General features: G+C 35.6%; 2 protein-coding genes and 1 long non-coding RNA gene across 3 annotated transcripts; all 3 read right to left on the minus strand.

Moving 5' to 3' along the window:
• Nucleotides 1–13,973: 13,973 nt before the first annotated feature.
• LOC104249968 (uncharacterized) lies at nt 13,974–14,375 on the minus strand. The gene has a single exon (XM_070164194.1). It carries the CDS (start codon nt 14,373–14,375, stop codon nt 13,974–13,976), a length of 402 nt encoding a protein of 133 aa, XP_070020295.1.
• A 2,961-nt stretch (nt 14,376–17,336) lies between these two features.
• LOC104249969 (uncharacterized) lies at nt 17,337–19,291 on the minus strand. The gene is made up of 2 exons (XR_716896.2): nt 18,345–19,291; nt 17,337–17,697 (listed from the first exon to the last, which is right to left on the minus strand). It is a non-coding gene; the product is annotated as an uncharacterized lncRNA (long non-coding RNA).
• A 5,103-nt stretch (nt 19,292–24,394) lies between these two features.
• On the minus strand, nt 24,395–25,984 carry LOC138883505 (uncharacterized). The gene is made up of 2 exons (XM_070164195.1): nt 25,384–25,984; nt 24,395–24,615 (listed from the first exon to the last, which is right to left on the minus strand). The coding sequence occupies exons 1-2, from the start codon at nt 25,982–25,984 to the stop codon at nt 24,395–24,397; spliced, it is 822 nt and encodes a 273-aa protein (XP_070020296.1).
• Nucleotides 25,985–27,585: the final 1,601 nt, after the last annotated feature.

Here is a 27,585-nt window from a genome sequence, read left to right on the forward strand (position 1 = left end):
ATGACAAATATGAGATCACAATTAAATGCGCTAACTAGCTTATTTCAAATGACAATTGGAAATATCCCGAGGAGTTTGTTCACTTATTTCCGACTCCTGCGTGGATACAAGTGCTTATTTTTTCTTTGTTTGCCCATTCAATTTGACAATATGTTTAAAGTTAGCTTTGATTTGCAGAAATAACAATAGGTCATGTTATATTTGCAGAAAGAATAGTGGAATTAAGCTCATGAACTAAACTCCATTTCAGATCAATACACCCAATTTGATTCAGCTTTTAGCTCCATGGTCTCATCTCCTGTTGCCTCTAATTCTATAAATTCCAATGATAATTTCGCACTCCACGAATTAATTGGAAAATTAGGCACAATTTGTAGCTCTCCTTCACCTCAATTCACTGATTATGCTGTGAATTATGATCATATTAATAACAGTGATTCCACTATGACTTCATGTTATAGTACACCTTTAAACTCTCCTCCAAAATTACGAGATAATATACCAAATTTTGATATCCCGATTCCAGTAAATCCTCCTCAATTTCCTACATTTTCACCTAATCCAGAGTTTTCACATAGAACTGCTAAATTTTCTTGTTTTGGTAGCTGTAGTTTTAATGGTAGAACGAGTCAATTTGGGACAGAATTGAGTCATAGATCTAGTAATGGGCCTATGGGAAGTGTAAAATTATCTAGAATATAACATGATTCGAAACTATTCAGTTTAGACTAATTCCCTTTAACAAATGTGAACATATGTTCATACTAATTAAGCACAGTGCTCCACTTTAAATTGCACTTGTTTCACACAAAACAGAATATTATAAAACACGTCTAGAGGAGTATTCCTTGAACATGTAATTTTCCCTAGAAATTTCCTTGTACATGTTTAAGTAATTTACCAAAGACTAATCAACCTAAGAAGTGTATTGAGTATCGTATCAGATTAATATTCATTGATTTTGGATCACATATTAATATTCATTAATTTTGGATTACTGAGAATTTAGGGGCCGTCAAACCAAAGACTTGAAAATATATGTAGATCCAAATTGGAAACTTTCTTCTTATTATTTACTAAAGTCAGATCCTCACAATCACTATCATGCTTTGTTTTTTATCTGTATTTGCAAAATACTGGCATGATATGAGTTTTTCACCACTAATTAGTTTTTTTATGCAGGCACCCAATTTAGGAGTTCCGTCACCAACTAGGTCAAGAAGATCCTTTGACGAAAGCGGAGCAAATGACAATTAGTAATCATTGTTAGGATGAACTATATTTTTCTTGTGTTGTAATTGTTAGGATGAACTATGTTTTTTGTGTGTTGTAATTGGTGAATAATTCTCACCAACTTAAACTTGAATCTTGGATGATATGAGATTTTGGGTACCTATGTTTTAATATGATGAATATTTTGCTTTTTATGTTAATTACTATGATGGGTGCTTGATTACATATTATGATGGATTTTGTGCAGTAAAAAGCATCTAAATGCAGAATTAAAAAATTAACAATAAATATATTACAATTATGGCAGTAGAAACTGTTATAATTTGAAAGACATCAATTATGGCGGTTCCTAAGCGCCACAATCAGCAGCTAGTCTAAACTTGCATATTACAACAGTTTTATCTGTATATTGCGGCGGTTCTAAAGAAACCGTTGTATTAAACCTTTTGGCGGAAGCGATTATGGCGGGTGGTTAAGCCGCCATTAATGACAATTACGACGGTTTGTAACTGCCACTATACGCAAACTTAACCGCCGCAATTACTCCCGTTTTTTGTTGTGTATCCTATTCATTTCATTTGACCAGTAGGTATCTTGACTGTTCCTCATCACTACCCCACCGCGAGGTTAGTCTTGATACTTACTGGGCACCGTCGTGGTGTACTCATACTATACTTCTGTATATTTTTTTGTGTACAAACTCAGGTATTGATCGATAGTAGCTGTGCGGATCGTCGTGGTGGAGACTCAAGGTAACCTGTTGCGTTCGCAGGCCTCGGAGTCACCTTTGTTTGTATTTACGTTCCATTGATTCCTTCTCGTTCTGGAACAGTGTTGTATTTATTTTGTATAACTACTCTTAAATAGGCTATGGCTTGTACCACCGGTTTTGGGAATTGTGATTTATTTAGAGTTATTTAATATGAAGTTAGTAAATGTTAATGTTATTTCAGTTAATGTTAGACTTACCTAGTTTAGAGACTAGGTGCCATCACGACTCCTTCGGAGGGATTTTGGGCCGTGACAGATTACATTCGAAAAAACGATGGCAGACAATTCCCGCCATAAAAACTTGTGACTTCCCCAAATATTCAGTGGAGAATATTCAGGAAAGTGGGGAGGACTATCTGTATTGGTAGTGAAAAGGCATTACACGTGGAATATTAGACTAATGACATGGCATGACGCGTGTAACAATGATATAGCGACACATGGCTAACTTAATTGATAGGGGAAGAAAAGGCAGAAATATCTACGAGAGGCCTAACAGTTGGCAAGGAATGAATAAACAATAAAAAAAAGGAAAGATACATGAACCGAAAGGAAACAAGAAAGGAGAATCACAACGAATATAAGGCATTTATAGCAATAAATACGTTAGTTATAGATGTCCAAAATAATGGGCAATTAATATCGTTAATGTCCATAATTAACCCAAATTATGGGACAAAAATCGTTACTATTGTATATTCCTATATAAAGGCACAAAATTCTATTTGTAGGGACAGATATGAGGCAATACTGAAATATACAATTTACTTTTCTGCTTTCTCGAAATTCTCTACCTTGACGTTGCAATGAATTATTTTCTTAGTTATTCTTATTATTATTTTCCTTTGAAATCATAGAGAAAGTGAAGTAAAACTTGATTATCAGTAACCCGTTTTCTTCTAAAATTAGATTTTGATCAAAAGACATATTTTTGGTTAAACATTAATATTAACGCAATATTATTTAATTCAAATTAGACCGTTTCTTCTAGCTCTTAAAGAGTTGAGAAGAAGGAAAGCTTCGGGCCGTCGTCGTCGCTCGGTCGATCGGCTCGGCTTCGGCTTCGGATTCGGATTCAGATTCAAATTTAGATTTGGTCAAATGATCTGATTAGTTGATTAATTTTTTTGACCAAATTTATTTGTTAATATTAACGCAATAGTATTATTTAATCCAAATTAGACCGTTTCTGTAATGGTAATTTACTTTTTCCTCTGTTATAATTTGAATTTGGCGATTTGCATAAATTGCTGTTTTATAAAACAACCATTTTGAGTTGCAGCCTTACATGAAGAATTGAAACTCTTTGGTATTACTCAATGGTTTGGCTACAAATACATGAACTCTCCCTCAGATTTTCCTTACGAAAATTCTAACTTCTAATTCTTCCTTTTGCATTGTTTTTAACATAAAGAAAGCAGTGAGTGTGATTTGCTATTGATATTTGAGTTCGTGGGTCACTGGGTTTGAAGTACCGCTACACCAGTGAGGGTACTCTGTTCTATCCTGGGAGAAAATAATCCTAATGAAGGGATTAAGTTCCTTAAGGAAATACTGTAAATTCAGTAGGCTCAGATTAATTCTATTCTTCTACATTTCTGGTTTTACATTGTTTCTATTTTTGAATGTATTTTAGAATACAGAATACTAACAATATATAACTAAATATACACGATCTGCAGTATTTTTCACTGCTCTCTACTTTTATTAATCAATCCTAGGATTTAGACTGTGACATTTGGTGTTGCTCCTGTTTAACCAAAAAATGTGATTCTTTGGTCAAAGCTAAAGACAAATAGAAATTCGGGCTACTGATAATCAGGAGACAAAAAAGAAATAATAGACTTTTTGAAAATAACAAATAAGCAGTAAATAGGTTTGTATTCCAATGTAATGTTTATGATATCCTCTGTCCTTACAAATGACGAGACCTCCTCCTTTTATAGTTGATTCCAAGTAAATGAGTAATACCTTAGTCCTAATGAGACAATTATGAGCAATAAATGACATTAAATAAGACGTTACACAATCATTCCTATTTAATACCAATTCTCTAACGCATTGGGTATTTAATATTGAATTTGGACTTCTTTTCGTCATCATATCCATGTCTTCAATGCCTTCTGATCTCTTGGCTTTAAATGACCTAAATAGGTACGAAGCTTGTATTATTCGAATTGCCTCTCGTGCCTATTTAGCTTTCCTTTCCCCGTATCTGTTGTCACTCGTGCCTCTTAACTGATCATCATGTTTTGACCATTCCTCGTGTCATGCCACGTCACCTTCAATGTAAATTCAGTTTTTTCCCAATACAGATAGTCCCCCCACTTTCCATTTATTTATCAATTAAATATCTGGGAAGTGGATCTTCATAAAAAGGGAATTTTTGTCGTAATTAATTCTATGACAGTACTGACGCTTCAATTATCCCTTCTAATTAATGTTTTGTATACGTGTCACCTTTTATTTAATGTTCTACACACGTGTCACTTTCTGATTGGTTCTGCAATTCTGCACCCTTTTTTCAAGGCTTCTTTATTCCCACTATTCACGAAGTGATAGTTGCCTTTATTATAGGCTTTCCGTCATTACACTTCTAAGTTTGACGGTTGTCATTATAAACATATTTAACCCTCTTTCTTTTGTCTTCTTCTTCATAGACCTTCAACAAGCATTTTATTATTCACTTTTGTTTTTTCTCCCCTTTAGTTCATCCTTCTTCAACAATGTCATCTCCAAACCCTAACCCTAGAAAAGTTCCAATTCTAGATCACTTCCCCAATGCCCCCGTAAGACATAGGAGAGGCAGAGGAGGTAGGCTTCGGAGCTTGAGCCTAGGATCCACTCGTGGTGATTCATCTGGTCCTGCTTCTTCTTCTTCTGGTATTAGGAGTTCTATCCCAAAGACCCCTTCTTCTAAAGGTAAAGAACTTTCTGAACCTAGTCAGGAACCTTTAGTTGAAGAAATCGTACCCAATGATTTATCTTTTGGGAATGATAGAAGATCTCTCCAAGAACAAGTTACAAATTTAGAAAAAGTTGACACCTATCCTTCTTTAATAACTGAACTTGTGATTCCTACTGTTAGAAAAGATTGTAATTGGAGAGATAATCTTCGTATGATGATTCCTGCCCCAAACCAGAGAATTTCTTCTTTCAGAATTGGATTCTCTTTCGTTTATACTTATCCCTTTACTTTGGGATTTAATCCTGCCATTGACCCAGTTATACTTGAATTTTGCCGCTTTTTCAAAATTTGCTTAGCACAAGTAGGTCCTCTTGTTTGGAGAGCTGTGGCTTGCTTAAGGTATTTGTCTACCAAAGCCAATGTTAATTTTACCTTTTCCCATCTTATTCACCTATACCATCCCAAATTATTCCGCCATGGAGTTTTTACTTTGACTGCAAGAAGCAAGAAGGTTTTGGTAAACCCCGAAGATGACAAGGATCGAGGGTGGTATTGTCGTTACGTTGCTATACGTACGATGGATTTGTTGGGTGAAACTTCTATGACACAGTCCATGGAAGCTGAAGCTCCCGTGACTTGCTTCCCTTGGTGATTTTAACACTCCAGGCCCAGTTGAAACTGCTCCTATTGCTGCTCCCTCAGAAGTTGTTAACGTGCCTGTGACTGCCCCTGAAAATGAGATTGCAACTTCTGATGTTCCAACCGCTTCAGTGACTAGTTGAATGTATTTCAAACTTTACTATTTTTTTTTTTATTAATCGTGGTGTTATCCCTTAGCAACTTTAAGGGATCTTTTGATGAAGTCCCCAGTTATCATAATGGGGCATTTGTAAAAAACAAATATTTTGCTGACTAAGTTTGTACTTAGTCTTTTATATTAAGAAGTTTTATCGGTACTTCTGTATATTCTATTCTTGCCTATTTATCTAGGAACTTATAGAATAGCTTAGCATTTTTATCCTTTGAAAATGCTTTATGATTCTTCTCATGGATTATCAACATGAGGCTTATAAAAGAGGGCCCTTTTATTTTATCGACACTTAATGAAGAAGACGTCTCAACTTCATAATGGTGTTATAATACGATGAAAGAAATAGGAATACACATGTTTTGTATGAAACAACTTTGACAAGTTTTTATTTATGAACTTTAACAAGTTTTTTGACTATTACATGTATTAAAATACATCTATAACTTCCTCGTAATTGTTTTTCTTGTAACAGATTTTTACATAATATAAAATAAACAAGGTTTTTCTTCGTAACCTATTTCATACATAGTCATGACCCTATCTTGATATGAAGAGTTTGAGAGGTGACTTCGTTTATGAGTTTGAGAGATGACTCTATTGTTCTCATGGGAAAAACATTATGATGAATGTCTTGTGTTTGTTGAACATGATGATGAATACTGAAGACTTCGTAACTTTTTCTCAACACTTGCCTCTTTGTGGCCGACTTTTGTTCGATATTCGTATCTGTTTTTCTACACATATCTGTGTATAATATGTAGTCCCCCAAGTGTTTGAGCGGTGAAGTATGAAGCCTCGAGCACTTGTTTATTTCTTTCAATTTGGTCCTTTTCCTGAAACAGAAAAATATACGGGACTCGGAAGTGCGATTATAGATGAAGACTGCCTAACTCGTGTGTATTTCCATCAGATTAATTGTAACCCTGGGCTGGGAATTTTAGAATACTCCATTTTGCCTTGCAGGTCGTGACTCATCATTTGGCACGAGTTAGGGTTTTTGCCTAGCATCTAAAATCATTAGTAAAACTTTAATAATTCAAAAGAAAATTTTAACATGGTGATACCTGACCGTGGGTACTTTCTCAGAAGTAATATCTCTTTAAATGGACGGCATTCCAATGTGAGGGTAAAACTTTATCGTCCATTGTCTCCAACTCGTATGTTCCTTTACCCGCAATGTCACGAACTCTGTATGGTCCTTCCCACGTTGGACTTAGCTTTCCTGAATTAGCAACCTTTGCAGATTGGAACACCTTTTTAAGCACAAAGTCCCCAATTTTGAAAAATCTAAGGAGTGCTTTCCTATTGTAATATCGTTCAATTACTTGCTTTTGTGCTGCTATTCTTATCAATGCAGCTTCTCTTCTTCCTTCAAGCAAATCAAGGTTGACCCGCATCTCTTCATCATTAGATTCCTCCGTTGCCTGAATGTACCGTGTGCTTGGTTCACCTATTTCAACTGGAATTAAGGCTTCCTCACCATAAACCATTGAAAATGGTGTTTCTCCAGTTCTTGTTTTTGTCGTTGTACGATAAGCCCACAGTACACCAGGTAATATCTCAGGCCAATTACCTTTTGAATCTTGTAACCTCTTCTTTAAGTTGTTGATAATGACTTTGTTTGTGGATTCCGCTTGTCCATTACCCACTGGATGGTATGGCGTAGATGTTATCCTTTTAATCTGCCAACTTTGAAGAAATTCTGTGATTTGAGCTCCTATGAATTGTGGTCCATTGTCACACACGATCTCCTTTGGTGCTCCAAAGCGGCATATTATATTTCGCCATATGAAGTCTTTAACTTCCTTCTCTCGTACCTGTTTAAATGCTCCTGCTTCTACCCATTTAGTGAAATAATCTGTGAGTACAAGTAGAAACTTTACCTGACCCTTTGCTTGTGGTAGTGGACCTACGATATCCATTCCCCATTTCATAAAGGGCCACGGGGCTATAACAGGGTGTAGTAACTCAGCTGGTCTGTGCATATTATTGTCGTATCTTTGACATTTATCACATTTGGACACGAAACTGTTTGCCTCTTCTTCCATCTTAGGCCAATAATATCCTGCTTGAATCAATGTTCTTACCAGTGACCTTCCCCCTGCGTGATTTTCACAATGTCCTTCGTGCACTTCCTTCATCACATATTCTGTTTAAGAGGGTCCGAGACACCTTACTAGTGGTCCACCGAACATCTTTCGATAAAGATTTCCTTGATATAAACAATATCGAGCGGCTTTTTTGCGAAGCGCGAAAAAAGCCTTCCCTTTGTCATTAGGCACGGTTCCGTGCTGTAAAAAAAGCAATAATTTCGTTTCTCCAATCCCATGTTAAATGATTAAAATTTACCTCATTCTTATCAGGTTCGAGAACGGAATGAAATAAATGTATGACTGAAGCATTTGCGTCATTTGCTACGTCAGCTACAGATGCGAGATTAGCTAAAGCATCTGCCTCCACATTCTCATCTCTTGGGATCTGCATTACCTTCCAAGTTTGGAATTGCTTTATTAGTTCCCGTACCTTTTCGAGATATTCTTGCATTCGAGTTTCCCTGGCTGTATAAGTCCCCAGCATTTGATTGACCACGAGTTGAGAATCACTCTTGATTATAATTTGTGTTATGCCGAGTTCTCTTGCCAATTCTAAACCTGCAATTACAGCCTCGTACTCTGCTTCATTGTTAGTTATAGAATGACATTTTATAGCTTGCCTAATAGTTTCACCCGTAGGTGGTATGAGAACTATACCCAGACCTGCTCCTTTTACATTAGATGAACCATTAGTGAATAAAATCCAAGTCCCCGGGTTTGCACCATTAAAAACTTGTAATTCTTTTTCTGCTTCTAAATGCATCCCCTGGCTAAAATCAGCTACGAAATCGGCTAATACTTGAGATTTTATAGCAGTCCTAGGTTGATAAATGATTTCGTATTCACTTAATTCTATAGCCCATTTTGCTAACCTCCCTGACAATTCATGTTTATGCAAAATGTTTCGAAGCGGAAAAGCAGTAACTACAACAATGGGATGGCATTGAAAATAAGGTCTTAATTTTCTAGATGCCATGATCAAAGCTAATGCTAGCTTTTCTAGCTATGGGTATTGTGTTTCAGCATCTAGTAAGGACTTACTTACATAATAAATTGGAGATTGTTTACCTTGGTCCTCACGGACTAAAACAGCACTTACCGCAACTTCAGACACAACCAGATAGATGAGAAGCTTTTCTCCCACCTTTGGTTTTGCCAATAACGGTGGTTTTGACAAATAAGCTTTCAAATTTCTAAGGGCTTGTTGACAATCTTCATTCCATTCAAAATGATCTTGCTTTTTGAGTGCAGAGAAAAACTTAAAACACTTTTCTGAAGATTTGGAAATAAATCTCCTCAAAGCTGCAATTCTTCCCGTTAATCTTTGAACTTCCTTTTTATTAGTAAGGATATCAGGGATTTCTTCTATTGCTTTGATCTGAGAAGGATTTACCTCAATACCACGGTTAGAAACAAGAAAACCCAAAAACTTACCTGATGCAACTCCAAATGCACATTTTTCTGGGTTGAGTTTCATATTAAATTTTCGCAAAATTTCAAATGTAACAGATAGATGAGAAATATGATCATGAGACTGCTGGGTTTTGACGAGCATATCGTCTATATATACCTCCATTGTCTTTCCTAAATGTTCTTGGAACATTTTGGTGACTAACCTTTGATAGGTTGCCCCAACATTTTTGAGACCAAAGGGCATTACTTTATAACAGTAAGTCCCCCTGTCTGTGATGAAAGAAGTTTTTTCTTCATCACTAGGGTCCATTTTAATTTGGTTATACCCTGAATATGCATCTAAAAAACTTAAAAGTTCATGTCCTGCAGGTGCATCAATTAATTGATCTATATGTGGTAAAGGAAAAGAATCTTTTGGACAAGCTTTATTAAGATCTGTATAATCTACACAGACTCGCCACTTACCATTTTTCTTAGGTACAACAACTGTGTTAGCTAACCAATTAGGGTACTTTACCTCACGGATTGACCCAATTTTTAATAGCTTTTGGACCTCATCTTGAATTACCTGGTTTTTGAAAGCCCCTTGCTTTCTTTTCTTTTGCTTTATTGGTATAAAGGATGGGTCTTCGTTTAATTTGTGAGTCATCACATCCGGTGGTATCCCTGTCATGTCAGCATGGGACCAAGCAAAACAATCTACGTTAGATTTTAGAAATTCAATTAACATACATCGCATGTTTGAGTTTAAATTAGCTCCAACATAAACTTTCCGTTCAGGCCACTGCTCAAATAATATCACAGCCTCGAGTTCTTCGATGGTTGTTTTGATATTTTCATTCTTCTCAGGTTCTTGAATTGTATCAGGTCTCGAGTCTAAATCTGTTTTCTCTCGCTCAGTTGAGGTTTGATTGCTGACACCTTCAACTGTTTCTTGTAATTGCTATTTTTCTTTGTTTACGGTGCTTGTATCTGTAACACCGTTGATACTCCTGGCTGTTTGTTGATCCCCTCGAATTTGACAAATCCCCCATGGTAATGGAAATTTAAGAACTTGATGTAGGTTGATGGAACAGCATCCATATCATGGATCAAAGGCCTCCCCATGATCATATTGTAGGCCATTTCCATATCAACTACCTGAAATTTAGTTTCTTTAACAACACCTGCAGCAAAAGTTGTTAGAACTACCTCTCCTTTTGTTACCACACTTGAATTGTCGAAGCCTGACAAGGTATGCGCCTTGGGTATCATTTTGTCTTCAGCTTGCATTTCACGTAATACCCTTAGTAGTATAATATTTACGGAACTCCCTGGATCAATCAAAACTCGTTTTACATTAGTATCATGTACAAGTAAAGATATTACCAGTGCGTCATTATGTGGGGTTATCACTCCTTCGGTATCTGCATCATCGAATGAAATACTTTCAGTTTCTAAAACCTGTCGTACCCGTTTCCCGTGTGTAATTGTTACTTTAGAAACCTTGTTGGAAGCTGTGTAGGTTATGCCGTGAATATCTTCTCCCCCACTTATCACATTCACTGTTCTCTTGGGTGAAGGAGGCTTTGGTGGCTCTTGCCTATTTTTCATATAGGCTTGTTTACCTTTTTCACTAAATAACTCAGTGAGGTACCCTTGCTTCAATAGATGATCCACTTCACTCTGCAAGAATCTACATTCTGAAGTTTTGTGCCCGTGATCATTGTGGAATTCGCACCAATGATCTGGATTGCGTCTATTTGGATTTGACCGCATCTCTTTTGGCCATCGTACCTTATCTCCCATTCTTTTCAGAACAGCCACGAGCTCGGAGGTAGTGACATTAAAGTTATATCCGCCGAACCTTACCTTTAAACTTCTGTCATCATCTCGTGACTCTTGTCTGTTCCGATCATTTCTGAATCTTGATAAAGAACCAGATTCCCTGTTCCTCGATTTTTGATCATATTGCTGGCTATCTTGTTTTGACCGTGAGTCTTTTCCTGCAGGTCTCATATATGGATCGTACCTGTTTTTACCTGATCTTTTTTCGGTTTCTGATCTTCTGGAACCGTCCCTTTCTTCATGATGAAACTTAGGTACGGTATCTTCTTCAATTCGCAGCTTTGTACTGTACCTGTTGTAAACATCATTCCACGTGGTTGCAGGGAATTCTCGAAGGCTTTCTTTGAGTCTTCTCGTGGCTTCAGAACCTTTGTCATTTAAATTACATGCAAAAGCTTTGTCATTCTTTCACGTTGGAATCTATCAACAAAGTCTCTGAGCAACTCTGAATCCCCTTGTTTGATTTTGAAAATATCTTCCATTCTTTTCTCAACCTTTTGATCTCCCGAGTGTGCTTTAATAAAAGAATCTACAAGCTCAGCAAAAGAATTTATAGAATTTTCAGATAAAAGAGAATACCAGGTTAATGCACCCTTGGTGAGTGTTTCTCCAAATTTTTTGACCAGTACTGATTCGATTTCTTGTTTGGTCAAGTCGTTGCCTTTCACGCCTGTTGTAAATGCAGTCACGTGGTCACGTGGGTCTGTAGTACCATCATATTTCGGGATGTCAGGCATTTTGAACTTTTTCGGAATTGGAAGGGGAGCAGCACTTGGCTTCCAAGGTTGTTGTGAGTATCTGTCCATGTCTACTCCTTTTATTACAGGCGAAACTCCAGGGATTTGCTCAATACGCTCATTTTGTTCCTTAATCTGTTTCTGCAAGGTTAGAACTAAATTTTGCAAATAGGAATTATTTGAATTACCTGGTCCCCCTTCCTGTGGTTCACTGGTGGTTCCTCCATTTCCAGAATTAACAAGACCAGAACAAGGATTCTCCAATGTATTATTATTAGGAGTTGGTGTGGGTGATGCAGCAGGCAATCGACTAACTAGAGCCTGAAGAGCTTTGCCGACCTGTGCATCAATTAGCTTTTGTAAAGCTTCATTTGCACCTCCTTCAAAATGTTCAGATTGTTCTTGTTGATCAGCACGGGATTTAGGGGCAGGAGTGCCTTCACGAGATTGACGTGGTGAATCTAGAGGGGAGGGAACCACGTCAATGTTCGGTAGGTCTACTTGATTTTGATGGATTTGATTTTCATGGTTTCCCAATGTGTTATCACTGCTATTGTTGTTGTTGTTGTTTGACATGTTGATAAAGACGAATAAAACGTAGCTTCAAAGAAAAGATTATCAGATTCCCGGTAACGGAACCAATTTGTTTAACCAAAAAATGTGATTATTTGGTCAAAGCTAAAGACAAATAGAAATTCGGGCTACTGATAATCAGGAGACAAAAAAAAAATAATAGACTTTTTGAGAATGACAAATAAGCAGTAAATATGTTTGTATTCCAATGTAATGTTTATGATATCCTCTGTCCTTACAAATGACGAGACCTCCTCCTTTTATAGTTGATTCTAAGTAAAGGAGTAATACCTTAGTCTTAATGAGACAATTATGAGCAATAAATGACATTAAATAAGACGTTATACAATCATTCCTATTTAATACCAATTCTCTAACGCATTGGGTATTTAATATTGAATTTGGACTCCTTTTCGTCATCATATTCATGTTTTCAATGTTTTCTGATCTTTTGGCTTTAAATGACCTAAATAGGTACGAAACTTGTATTATTCGAATTGCCTCTCGTGCCTATTTAGCTTTCCTTTCCCCGTATCTGTTGTCACACGTGTCTCTTAACTGATCATCATGTTTTGACCATTCCTCGTGTCATGCCACGTCACCTTCAATGTAAATTCAATTTTTTCCCAATACAGCTCCGATATATCGCGACAATCACCGTCCATCAGTAATTTCAGTTGCGGCTTATTTCTATCTTCCGCTTCTGCTACATAAGAACGAGTAAGTTATCATTTTATGATATCCGTAACTATCTAATTTGCTTTGATATACACGTTCTTACACTGCCTATACGTGAAGATGAAGCAACAAAATCGAAGAGGCGAATAAGAGTGGCTACAAGATTTAGCTTCGAGCTTGGCGAACAAAGTGATGGACACGGAAATAAGATATCGTAAAGGATTTAAGTTATGTACATTGACATAGATTACAAATAAATGCTTATCAAATTAAGTCATCTGCAATTACTTTAAGTGACCTAATTACCTGAATTTTTTTTATATTGTTAGTGCATATATATAGCTTTAACTCTTGAGTTAATAAAGTTGCGTGTCGCCGCTGCTTCTTGTTAATGTGTAGAACCATGAAATTTCTTCAAGGCTACCATATCATATACCTTCAGTTGAAAAGTGGAAAAGAAGCTGTAAGTATGAGCAATTCTTGGGTGTCTATATTACATTTTTTGGGTGTAGCTTTTTTCCGGACTCCGTATGAACGCGGGATGCCTTATATACGGAGCTGCCCTTTGTTTTTCAGTTCTTATAACTAAAACAAAAAATAGAGAGAGACAGTAGCATTTGTTTTTGAATTCAATCTCTACAATTAGATTTAGTGCGGCAAAGAAAACTAAACAAACGTACTTGAACCCCCAGGAATCCATAACACTCTACAAAATGCTGCCAATTATATATTTCTTTTTAAAATGGTGAACCGTTCTGCTATTTAATTCCAAGAAAACAAAAACAAAAAAGAAATAGAACGTACTCATTTTCTTTTCTAGAACTTTATCTTACCTCTAGAAGAAAAAGAAAAGAGAAAATAACTAACCAAAAAAAATAAAAATTACTGATCATAAAAGCAGCCAAAAGAAAAGAACAAAAAGACTGGATTTAACCATCGTCGAAAGTGCATTCCACTATATAACCATCCCAATTTGGCAAGCTAGAAGAATTCTTGAACTCCAAATTTAAATCTTCACATATAACATACACTGTTTTTCGGCGTCTCGATTTGTTCCCTTCTATATGCAATATTTTAGCTTCTATCCTCAAATCAAAAGATAAATGACCTTTTCTTCGATCTCGAGCTATATCATTCACAACAAGACCTCCCATTTCCTTATGATTTGAATTTGGAATATCAAAATCAGCACGAATCGTAGCCTCACTTTTTTTATTCAATTTAAAAGGTGCACTGAACGACGTTTCAAGAAGTGTATACTTGTACATCAAACTAGTTGCTATATGCTCCAACTTAATATCCACTTTCTTATTAGGATTATACACGTTCATTTCTATCTCCCAATCTGCTCTCAATTTTGAGGAGTTAGATATCTCGAACGAATTCACAACGAATGATACAACCTCAAATCTGGGCTCATATGGTAAAAATTTCCACCATATAACTACGAGAGTGATAATGATACCCAAGATTATAATGAAAATAAGGCAAAACAAGACTCGACAGAAAGTTAACGATTTTCTTGATGGTGGGGCTACATTTGATAATTCGGGTTGAGGGGTAGTATTTATATTATTGTTATTATTATCATAACAATCAGATTGGTAATTTGGGTAGAAATAAAGGCATTGTGGCATGTTAGGGTTAGGATAACCAAGATAAGGTTGTCCATATGATCCTGGAAAATGATCATATGGAGGATAATAATATCCAGGATTGGGATAATATTGGGGAAAATTATGATCTAAAACTGGTTTTGTTTCATCTTTTTTATCATCAACTGAAGAATCTGACATGGTTAATTGTCCCCTTTCCCCGGAGAAAGGATGATAGTTTCTTGCCTGGAGATTCAAGGAGAGAAGGAGGAGATTCAGAAAAAGGAGAAATAAGAGAAACACGAAACCGAAGATTTTGGTATTAAAGGATGGAAGAAAACTCAAGAAAGAAAATTTATTAAGATTTTTGTTCCATTTTAAAATATTGTTAATAGCTAGGTAATATATAAAGCTTTTTCTTCGGATCGACATAAACTTGAATTCTCAATTTGTGAGGACTATAGAAGAGCTAAAAACCTACTTGTTTTACGTACATATTACTACTCGTTTAGGACACGTACCTCTAGTTCGCGGGAAAAAAGGATATCTACTTCTAGAAGTTGGTTAAGATTGAGGATCGCAAGGTTAGAATAATTTCAATTTTATATACACCTTCATCAAGATTTTTTTATTTTTTTTTTCTAATTTCAATTTAATATACACCTTCATCAGAAAAAAAAACTATGTTGTAGTATCATCTTTCATTTGTTCTTTGAAAGATGATACTAGACTAGGATCGAGTCCAACAAAAAAAAAAAATAGGCTTGGATAACTTTGTCACTTTTTAAATTTTCAAATAAAATACATTAAACATAAATTAAAAAATATGCAAAATCACATTAATGATGCTCTAATGATAAGCACTGCCTTGAATCCTCCGATGTCCCGTTCCGAGTAAAGGTGGCTTATGTAGTTTCGAATTTGGATTGGAATATCTAAGGAGTGCGTTGAATATTTGCTTGTTTGAAATCTGTTGGGAATTGTCCGCTTTAGCTGAAATTTAATTTACAATTTACAGTTGACTCTAAAAACAAAAAAAAAGGAAGTGTGAATCTGAATTGAATTTTTGCGGGCTGTTCGTGTTTACGGTTAGCAATCCTCCTGGATGCTATTTAGGGATTCAGCCCCTACTTATTTTTGTCCTGAAAAATTGAACCGAAAAACTAAAATTTAAAATACACTGATTAATTATTAAATAGCAACCCTTTAGAGTGGCTACCTGGTGTCATTTCTACGAAATCACTGTGCCTGAAACATATTTGAACCTATTGATTTGATATGGAAATCTGAAGAATAATTATGGAAAAGCTTTTGTCTTAAGTTTGTCACTGAGTAAAAGTTAAGTTTTTTGAAGAAATTGGATATAATTAAAATAGCAGGGTAGAACCTGGTCACCCCTTAAATTTTTATGGTTGATTTAGAGGTCCTCGAGAGCTAAGAACTACTTGTGTGTTATAAAATAAAGATTGTAAAGTAAAGACAAGTATAGAGAGAAACTGATATATTATTTAACTTTAAATTGATGTACATAATGAACTGAAAATCTCCTCTATTTATAGAAGAAACGAAGTTGTTGTGTAAGTTGCTGTGTAAGGTGTTGTGTAAGCTGCTTGTAAGTTGTTATTGTATCAGATATAGATAGCATCCACCAGGGGTAATATTTATTCATAACGGAGTACCGAAACGATAAGCTTGTTTAGGAGGCTTATTTCCTATAGAGTACTAAATAGATAAATATATTTACGGCGGAGTCTCATATCATATGGATAAACTTCTTCAGGAAGCTTATTTACAACAGAGTACCAAATGAACATCTATAATATAATAAATTTATAACATCGTGCTTATAAAATTTGAAATTTTTAATAAAATATTTGCATTTTAGTCCCTGAAATTTTAACAAATTCTAAGTTTTGGTCTTGTGATATTCCGTTATGGACATTTAACCTTCGATCAGTTGAAGTGTGCACTTTTGACGTGTGAATCTTCATAAATCATTAAATTATTGGAATCTTTATACAAATAGCCGGTCATATTCATTATTTACTTTTTTCATCTATATATATATATATATATATATATATATATATATATATATATATATATATATTATATTTAATTATACATATATAGTACATACATTATACATATATTATACCTTTACCGGCTATTTTTAGTTTAAGCGATTGGGTGGGTGCATAGCCAGTCATTCATTATTTATTTTTTCTATCCATATAAATAGATTATACATTGATTATACATATATTATACATTAATTATACATAATTATACACATATAGTACATAAGTTATGTATATATTATATCTCCACCAGCTATTTCTAGTTTAAGCGATTAAGTGAGCGCTCTTTTGGTTAATTCTTCTCGTCTGTTATGTTAAATTTATATGGTTACTTCATGTTTGAGGCTGTTATAGTTCAAAAAATAATCCAAAATTCAATAATTTTCCACGTAATGGGATAAATAACACACATTTAATTAAATTAATTCAAGGGCAAATGTACTTATTGAATTATATATCATAAGTATCGGAATAAAAATGTACTAATATTTGAGTGATCAAAAATGTATCATCCACGCATATCGGTCCAACTTAATCCTTTCGAAACAGATATTTTGGGCGAGTGTGAAACTTACCTTTCAACAGAAAAGGAGAAAATAAATCGTAAGAGAATATGGAGAAGTAACAATATACTTTGTATTTCAAAAGCACTGTACAAATTAACAATATATACAAAAATGTATTAAACTGGGGCCTATTGGATGCCCAAACCAGCCTCCCAATTGGTGCAATACAGTTACATATATATTGCCCAAAACTAAATCCATCTAATGAAAAACTTAGGACTTGATTTATTAGAAAAAGAAGAAATAAAATAAACTGAAAGCTCAGCTTTAGTCCAATATTCCTACCAAAATCCTCTTGCCTGTTCTCAAATACTTGGTCCAAAGAACGTCCACTTTGCCAAGAATCATAACTAGACGAGAAGATCATCCCTAGAATTTGTACATACAACTCGTACCCTTCCTGCAATTTAACTGCATATAATATAGTTAAGAAAATGTCATGAATTGGGAAGGTATTAGATAAATCTTTTGGAATGCTACGTAATTTCCAATTCAATCTATCAGGAAATGGAAGAAGTATATATATATATATATATATATATATATATATATATATATATATATATATATATATATATATATATATATATATATAGCATTCAGGAATTTAAAGGAAACATATAGCATGTTTGGACAAGCTTAGGTGAAGTCAAAAGTGTGTAAAAAAAATTCTAAAAAAAAGTGCTAAGTGCTTATTTTAAAGAGTTTAGGTATTTGGCTAAACTTTTAGGGGGAAAAGTATTTCTGAATAGTAGCAGAAATAATTTTGAGAAGCTGAAAAAAATTACCTAGAAGCACTTTTAGAACCTTGGCCAAGCACAAACTGCTGCTCTAATATTGACAAAAATATTTTTCAAATTGATTAGCGAAACAAACTACTACTTCCCGTAAGTACATTTTGGAAAAGAAATTCCAAAAATAAAAATTGGAAAAAAATAAAATAAAAATATGGCCAAGTAAAATAATAAGTAACATAGATCATAGATAAACTATAATATAGCGAAGGTTGGAAAGGGTGGTGAAAAATCAATGGAGGAGGTTATCAGCGGTATACTTACCAAATCAATTATCCAATGACTAAACATTTAATTTTGTCAGCTGCAACCAATTCTCCTTTATCTTCAGGTCCAAACTTAACTTTCAAATTATTGCAATAAACCATCATCTTATGACTTTGCCACTCTAAATCAGAAGCTAAAACAGCCTTTAAAGAAATCTCCAAGGAAAATTCTCTGTCCCCATCACTTTTATCTTTACTAATTTCAGATATAGCCAATTGATCCAAAACATTTCCTTCAGGTAATGTGGTCAAATTGGACAACATATTCTTTGTACCTTTAGCCTCCAAACGTACAGGATCAAAAGGGGTCACAGCAAATAGGTTAGTTTTGTAAAAAATGGAAGTCTTGCCATGAAAAACTTTGATGTTTGAGTGATCATTCATGTTACACATAGTGAGATTGACTTGCCAATTTCCAACTATTGAGGAGTTAATAATCCTAAAACTAGGAACACTTAAAGCTAATATATGAAACACAGGTCCTTCAGTTCCAAAAGTAGCCAAAATACTAGGCTTAACATGATCATTCCTACTACCAAAATTAGCATCAAAATAACCATCAAACGACCAAATGATGAGTTTCCATTGTTTTGTTCTTCCATTGGATTATAAGCCGCCATTGTTACGTATTTATTAGACGGATAATTGGATGATGAAAATACGTATAAATTAGGGTTAGGGTTAGGATAGCCTTGGATAGGTAAAATATAGCCTTGAGAAAAAGAATTGTATTGTTGGTTACTATCATATTGTGAAGGGAATCCTTGTTTAATACTTTGATTATATTTGGATATTAAAGGGTACCCCATAACATGTTTTTGTTGTTCATTATCCTGTGATGGAGTCATGATTTGACTAATGTTCTTTCCTCTCTCTCCTTCTTTTATAAATTAGATTGGAGAGATAGAAAGATGTGAAAAATGAAATGAAAGAAATGAAGAAACGAAAAAGTGGAAGTGGAAAGTTTGTTAATTTGAAGTGCAAAAGAGGTTAGTTAACATCGGTAGGAATTGGAGACGGGGATAAGAAAACAAAATGACGACCATTCAATTTTAACTGGTTTGTCTTCAAAGGATTGGATAAGGATTTGTCATAAGTGATTCAGAGTCTGTACTTGTTTGTATCAGTTGTTTATTTCAAATCAAACAATTTATTGTTATGATTCACATATTAAAATGAGAAATATCATTGAGCAACATCCATTTATTACGGAAAAGGGCAAAAATGCCTTAATAAAAATAGCTCACAAATATCCTCCGTTAATCTTTTTATTAAATCACGACATTGATGCGCGATATTTGAGCTTAGAGAACATCGAAGAAGAGAGAGTGAAAGTCGGTTCTGGAGAAAAGCTCACAATTGTATTGAAAAAGTAAGTAAGCATTTACAATGCTAATTTATATATATTACACATTGTTAAGCTAATTAACTTAGCCTATTGTCCAATCACTCACTAACTAACATAACTAACTAATGCTAACATACACAGTTGTTATCCTACAACTAACTAATGCTAACATACACAGTTGTTATCCTACACCTTGCTCACCCACTATGCTGTGAGATTCACAGCTGTAACCAGCGGTTAGCTCTTTCATCTCAACACCTCCCTTCAAGCTAAGTGTTGTGAAGATGTTCAAAACACCTAGCTTGGATAGTAGATGATAGTGTTGCACGCTGCCAAGTCTTTTGGTCAATATATCTGCTTCTTGATCTTCCGTTGGAACATAAAGAGGATGGATTAGTCCTTTCTGCACCTTCTCTCTTATAAAATGACAGTCTATCTCTATGTGCTTGGTGCGCTCGTGAAATACTGGATTGTTGGCTATTTGTATTGATGCCTTGCTATCCGTAAATATTTTAATGGGAGTAACAACTGCAACTCCCAATTCTTTGAACACTCCTAGCAACCAAATCAGTTCAGAAACTGTCAATGCCATGCTTCTATACTCTGACTCTGCTGAGCTTCTTGCAACTGTATTCTGTTTCTTTGACTTCCAGGATATCAAAGAATCACCAAATTTAACCAAATACCTTGTGATAGACTTCCTTGAGTTTGGACAACTGGCCCAGTCTGCATCACTATATGCCTTCAAGGTCATGTCTCATTTTGCACTCATTAGAATGCCCAACCCTGTCTCATTCTTAATGTACCTCACCAATCTGTGTGCTGCTTCTAGATAAGATCTTTTAGATGCATGCATGGACTGACTCAAAGTCAGCACTATATATGCAATATCAGACCTTATCAATGTTAGGTAAAGGAGCTTTCCTATGAGCCTTTGGTACCCCTTCACATCTGTAAGTTGTGGATCATTACTTAGATCATAATGTGCATCATATTTCACTGTTGTTAATTTCCTGTTCTGCTCCATTGGTATCATAGCTAGCTTAGAACCTGTTAGTCCTAGTTCTGCTATGAGCTTAACTGCATATTTCCTCTAGCACAGTAATATCCCCTTTTGGGACCTGCTTACTTCTATTCCCAAGAAGTACTTCAATGACCCTAAGTCTTTGATCTTAAATGCTTTATGCAATATGTTTTTTGCTTCTTGTATTAAAGTCTCATCATCTCCTATGATCAAAAGATCATCAACATAATCAAGAATGATAACAAGTCTATTGTTTCTTCTTAGGGTGAAAAGAAATCATGTTTGCTTTGAGAAAATCCTGCCTATGAAAGAGCTTCTGTAAGCTTCAAGTTCCACTGTCTTGATGTGCGTTTAAGCCCATAGAGGGATTTGAGTAGTCTATAACCCTTGTTCCCCCTTGACTACCAAAACCTGGTGGAAGTTGCATATAGACTTCTTCTTCTAAGTCACCCTGAAGAAACGTATTATAGACATCTATTTGGTAAAGACTCCATTGATGAATGGCAGCTAATGCAATGACTGCCCTCATTGTAACTATTTTGACCACTAGGGAAAATGTCTCCTGATAATCTAAGCCTTCCTGTTGACTATAGCCTTTAGCAACTAGCCTAGCTTTTAACCTTTCAACCTCCCCATTTGACTTGTACTTTATCTTGTACACCCATCTACATCCAATGGGAACTTTTTCTCCAGGTAAGTCAACTACCTCCCAGGTATTGTTCAGAACAAGTGCATCAACCTCTGCCTTCACAGCCTCCACCCATCTAGGATCCTTTATAGCCTCCACATAAGATGAAGGTTCTTCCTCTGAATGGCAGCTAGGAATGACTTGTACCCTTGTGAAAGAGAACTGTAATTCAGGTAGTTGGTCAAGGGATATGCACAGTTTGAGGAAGAGCTTCTTGTGCCTGGGCAAATGTAATCTTTCAACCATGTTGGGGGTTTGGAATCTCTTATAGACCTTTTGGGCTGCAGTTCAGACTCTGCAGGGGGTTGTTGGACTTCAGGGGCCTGATCAATAGTTGTTACTGCCTCATTCTCATTAGGTTGCTCTACGTATGGCACATGGCTTTCAGGAAGTACTGCAGGTGTGCATCTAGCACAGGTCAACTCCTTTGCATGCTGACTCTCTATATGAGTAGGACTAGTCTGATGGAATGGCTGATCATCCTGCAATTCTAGAAACAAGTGCCTTAGAAGAAAGCCTGAGGAACCTCAATTTGGAGAGAGACTTACAAGCACAAGAAGCAGAAGGTGAAAAGAAGAGTCTGATTAGCCAGAATAAAACTCTCCGCGCTCAGTTTCAACAGATGAAGAAAGCCTCTGAAGCGCCAGTGAGAAGTTGGAAAGATCAGAAAATCATTGCCAATCTGATGGAGAAAATACAAGATTATGACTCCATCTTGACAAAGACTGAAAAGGCGTTAGACAAAGCTAAGGAGAAAATCATACAGTTAAATGAGGAGGCCAAATCTAGTAAGGAACACCAAGTAATGAGATGTGAAGAAGAAATGGCTCAATTCAAGAGAGAGAAGGACCATTGGATACATTCAGAAGGTTTGTTCAAGGATTCTCATCTATCGCATCGCCCTTGACCAAGTTGACTCAGACGAGTGCTTCATTTGTATGGTCGGACGAGCGCCAGTATGATGATCGCATAATACTGGAGGCCGATTCTAGGGGCAAAGGCGTCGTGAAGTAGCATTTTCACCGGTTTGAGGTAAGTAACCATTGTAAATCTGGAACTGAGGGTACAAAATCCCAGTATTTGACTTGTTTTGATAAATGCGGTGACGAGCATGTGGGCGTGAACCGGTAGGGATTGTGACTTGGTCCGTCCCGTAGCGACTATTGAGCCACGTATTTGATTTGAAACCTTATGATATTCAGTACTTTAGTCATTTATACTGTATTATGAGTTGTATGCCATGTTTGGGGCCTTGTGCTAACTTGTTGAGACCCTTAGGGGCATTTTTACTATTTTTCCTCACTTTACTTGTTGAAAGCATATCCTCAGTCATGTTTAACCTGTTTAAATGTTTTAAAACTGGTTTTATCACTCCACTTCTAATTGTGAGGACTGTTTGGGCTGAGTTCCCTAATTTCTATTGTTGTGCCCGAGAGACTATGAGGTTAATGACTAAGAGAGGTTGAGAACCTAATAGTGAGGATATTATATGTATATATTATGGATCGGGCTGCACGTCGCAGCGATACTTATATGGATCAGGTTGCACGCCGCAACGATATATATATTGGATCGGGCTACACGCAACAGAGATATATATATTGGATCGGGTTGCGTGTCGCAGTGATATGATGCTTGGGCTGTAGGAGCCCCTCCGGAGTCTGTACACCCTCAGTGAGCGTAGTTGACTATAAATTACGGATCAGGATCCATGCCACAACGGTTACTATGATTTCTATTATTATGAGATATTAATGAGTCTGAGTGACGAGAGTGAGTCACGAGTGATTGAGAGGTTGCCGAGAGGCCATATTTTGAGTGATACCTTGCCCGAGGGGCCCAGTTATGATATTTTCACTGATTTCACTCTTCTTTTAAAAATAGTCTCCGTTGGAAAATTGCTAAGTATATGATTTCAAGTGTTTTAAAGTGAAATCGATGATTTTACGACGGAACTGGTTTTTAAACTATGAAGTTGACATGTTTTTCTGTTGTTTATTCAGTTATATGATTTTTAACTACTCGTCAATGCTTTCAGACCTTATTTACTTTAGTTACTTACTGAGTTGGCGTACTCATGTTACTTCCTACACCTTGTGTGCAGATCCAGGTGCCCAAGTGGCAGAGTGAGAGTCCTCAGCTGATCTAGAGGTTGCCGGAGATTTCAAGGTAGCTGCATGGTGTCTGCAGCCCTGTTTTCTCCTTCTTATCTTGTTCTTTTCCGCATTTTTCTAAACTTTTGTTGTATCAGACAGTCAGTTATATAGTAAAGGCTCTAGACTCATGACACCAGATATTTAGGGCTGTGTAGTTCATGTTTATTTGACTTCCACTTATATTTTGTTATTTTTAAACACTTATCATGGAAATTTGGAATTTAAACATGCGTTAGAAAATGGTTTCATAAAAGGAATTTGTTGTAGTTAATGGTTTGGGTTGGCTTGCCAGTAATGTGATAGGCACCATCACGACCGGGTATTTGGGGTCGTGACAAAACCACAGCAGTAGCAGAGAAGATACAGCAGAGACAAGCAATAAAAGAAGCCACAACAGTGGCAGAGAAGAAGCAACAAAGACAAGTAGTGAAATAAGAAAAATAAGAAGAAGAAGAATACGAACCTTTGTTTCCTCTTTGAATTGATAGTTAACATACAATGCCCATTGGTCCATGGGAATGCCTTCTAGAGCATTCTTATATGATATCTTTTTTTGCTCAACAATGGATCCTCGACTTCATGCCATAGTTTAAGCCTGAATTCCTTCCACTTTTTGTTAAGCGAATTGTTAAGCCAACCTTTTACCTTTTGTTGATCACTCCTAAAGAAAAATCAAGACTTGACAAAAATAATATGTGTTAGTTTATTGCTGAGAGAATTTCCAATCAACAACACAGCAACTCTTTCCAACAAAAATCTAAGTAAAACAACTATAACATACAAACTAAGCAAAAGAATTAAAAGGCATTACCCATACGAAATCATCAACAACTCAATGCATAAAAGGTTTAGGCATTAATGTCCAACTCTCAAAGCCAATTGGAAAGTAGCAAGGATTTGTAGCAAGCTCCCCAAAAAATCCTGCAAGAATGCCAGCTGATTTTCCAATAGGTTGAGCAAACTCATCACATTCTACAATTATGCGCAATTCATTCTCCAAGTTATGGACATCCTGAACCTTCAACTTAATAAATTTTATCACTTGATTTTCATCTGCAATAAAATAAAGACCACCACCTTAGTTTTCACTTCATTAGATGGAGAACATACAGTAAAGAAGTTACATGAAAGAACTAGGAATTAATAACCAAAATGAGCAATACAAGAATCAGAACCAAAACCAGTGCTGATATTATCTTTGTTCCAAGACTTCTACATTAGCAACTTGGGAGCTATTTTCCTCCTTTTAAATTGTATTTGATTTATGAAAAGAAAATGTAACTGAGAAAAACACAACTACTAGAGACAAAACAAATTCATATATAATTTCCTGTAATTCACAATAGCTTTACAAGTTCATCAAAAGTTTCTTTTGCTTACTGTATGCCTCCTGAATGTTTCTCTTATCAAAACAATATGACAAATCAATGAACTAAGACATTTCAAAGTTGAATATGCTATATAAATCTTCACTATCATAAAATTGTTTGTTTAGGCATATTTCAATACCCAATACTTAAGTACTGTTATTTAACACTAGGTGTTCTCTAATATACTCTTGTGGTTATAATTTTTAATATTCTAGTAGAAGTCTTCTGGTTAGAACTAGTTTTCTAGTTGGTATCACATATTACAATTTGTTAACTTCCATTATTTTCTTTCTTTTGTTAGATTTGCTCAGACTCCTAGATATTACCTTTTGAGATTACTTTCTGCCATGTAATTTTAGGTCTATACCAGTTCTGTGGTAGAAGTTGCGGAATATATAATCGTCCACTAGCAATTTCTGGATTCACTTATAAAAATCTAAAGGCTACATACTTATAACACCAACAACCCAACCACAAGGCTCCGACTCTGTGTCATCTATAACTCGTCTACGTCCAGTTGGTTGTGAAGAGACTCCATCAGATGATGAAAAAACAATAACATTCTGTGACGAGACTCTATCAGATGATGAAGATGGAATGACATTCTGTGACGAGACTCTATTAGTTGATGAAGATGGAACGACATTATGTGACGAGACTCTATTAGTTGATGAAGATGGAACGATGGGATGTGTATGACGTGAAGAAACTCGATCAGAAGATGAAGATGAAGCTTGAGCCTGAGACTGAGCATGTGATGACTGAGACTGAGCATGTGATGACTGCTCTGGAGTAAGTGAAGATCTCCCTTTGATTGATTTGAATAGATTTTTCACTCGATTTTGCTTTGGCATCTCTGTATACATGATTGAACAAAGTGACAAATCAGTAATATGCAATTTTAGAATATAGCCAAAGAGCATTAAATTCAGAGGCATAAATTGCATTAAATTCTTCCCTAAGGTTTTATGCTCTAACAGATCAAATGATACATATTTCAGCCCATTGTTAGAACATCCAAGCAGAAACAATAGTAGCAGTGCAAGCATCATTAAGTTGCATAGAATTATAGGTGTTTAGCAATAACCAAGTATTTGGATCTTGTAGTAAGCTCTGTACAACAAAAATGAGCTACAGTATAGACAAAGCTAAGAGAATCCAAAGACATAACAGTAGAAACAGAATAAATAAGAGAATGTATACACATGCAACATGACTCTACTTCTCTGTATAAGGAGCAACTTTAACTTGGTTTAAATCAAGCAATAAGCATAAGCAAATAAAACTTAAGGGAATCAAAACAAATAGAAACCAACTGAAATTTCATTAATAAAAGAAAGTAGCTAAACGAGTTGGCAGTGGGTCTTCAAATATGTTCATCTTCCCCAATCTCATCTTTAATATCGCATTCACATAATACTTCATCAATTTCATCCTCGAGACTCAAAATTAGATCATTCACATCATCAAAGAATTGATCTAACTCTTGCACTGGAAATGGTTCATTCTCAGGAACTTCATTCTCTCCTTCTCCCATTTTATATAAGTCTCTTGGTTTCAAGTGAACAACAGTACTCCATCCTTTATTCACCTCATCATCCACATAATATACCATTTGAGCTTGTGAAGCTTCAATATATGGATTATGCTCTTCACGATCACCAATGTGAATCAATTGTGAAAAATTAACAGAAGGAACTTCCCATGCATCCTTTCTAAACCCTCTATTCCTAGTTGTGTCAGCCTATTTACACTTGAATAGTGTAACCCTAAATCGATAGTAGTTAAGCTCAATGATGTCTTCTAATTTGCCATAATATGGCAAATCTGCTTGCCTCAGGTTTCCATCAGCACCACTAGAATTATAACATGTGGATGAAGTCAAAAAAATCCCACTGTTTTGCATTTTCAACCCATGCTCTCGAGTTGTTGTCTAAAATTTGAACCCATTGATATTAAATGATGTAAACTTTCTAGCATATGGTGTTGGACCATCTGCTAAAAATTTTAGTTCATCAGACACAGTATTTGAAATGTTTGGAATAACAATCTGAAACAGGAATGTAAAATGTGTTAGTCACAAATTTAAGTTATAAAATTCTAATACATTTGTAACCAACCTTTCGAGGAAACCAATCAATAAAGTCTTTACTAACTATCTTCTCTATCTCCGTGTTTGAAGGCTTTCGACCCTTCCACCGCCTCTGCACATAAGCTTTAACCTCACTACATGAGATTTTGATATAAATATAACAATTAACATAAGTTTTTATGTATTTAATGCAAGTTTAATTTATATTTTCCTTAAATACTCACTTAATGAATGGCAAGACTTGTGGACAATTTAGTAACACATATCGATATGCTTGACGTTTTGCCATAGGTGACAACTCAAATGTTATAGCTCCTAGTCATTTACCAACTGGTGGGAAAATACTAGATAAATTCGCCGAGCCTCTATTCTCCAGAAAATCGTCAACACGGTGTGGCCTATTAAATCTTGTCTCAATCCCTTCAATATACTGGGAACAAAAAGTAAGAGCCTCTTTAGCTAGATATCCTTCAGCTACAGAACCTTCTGGTTGTGACATGTTTCGCACATAGGATTTGAAGTGTCCCAAATACCTAAACAAAAGATCAAAAATTAGTTGAT

This window comes from Nicotiana sylvestris, chromosome 12, assembly GCF_000393655.2.
Source record: "Nicotiana sylvestris chromosome 12, ASM39365v2, whole genome shotgun sequence".
Classification (NCBI taxonomy): Eukaryota; Viridiplantae; Streptophyta; class Magnoliopsida; order Solanales; family Solanaceae; genus Nicotiana; species Nicotiana sylvestris.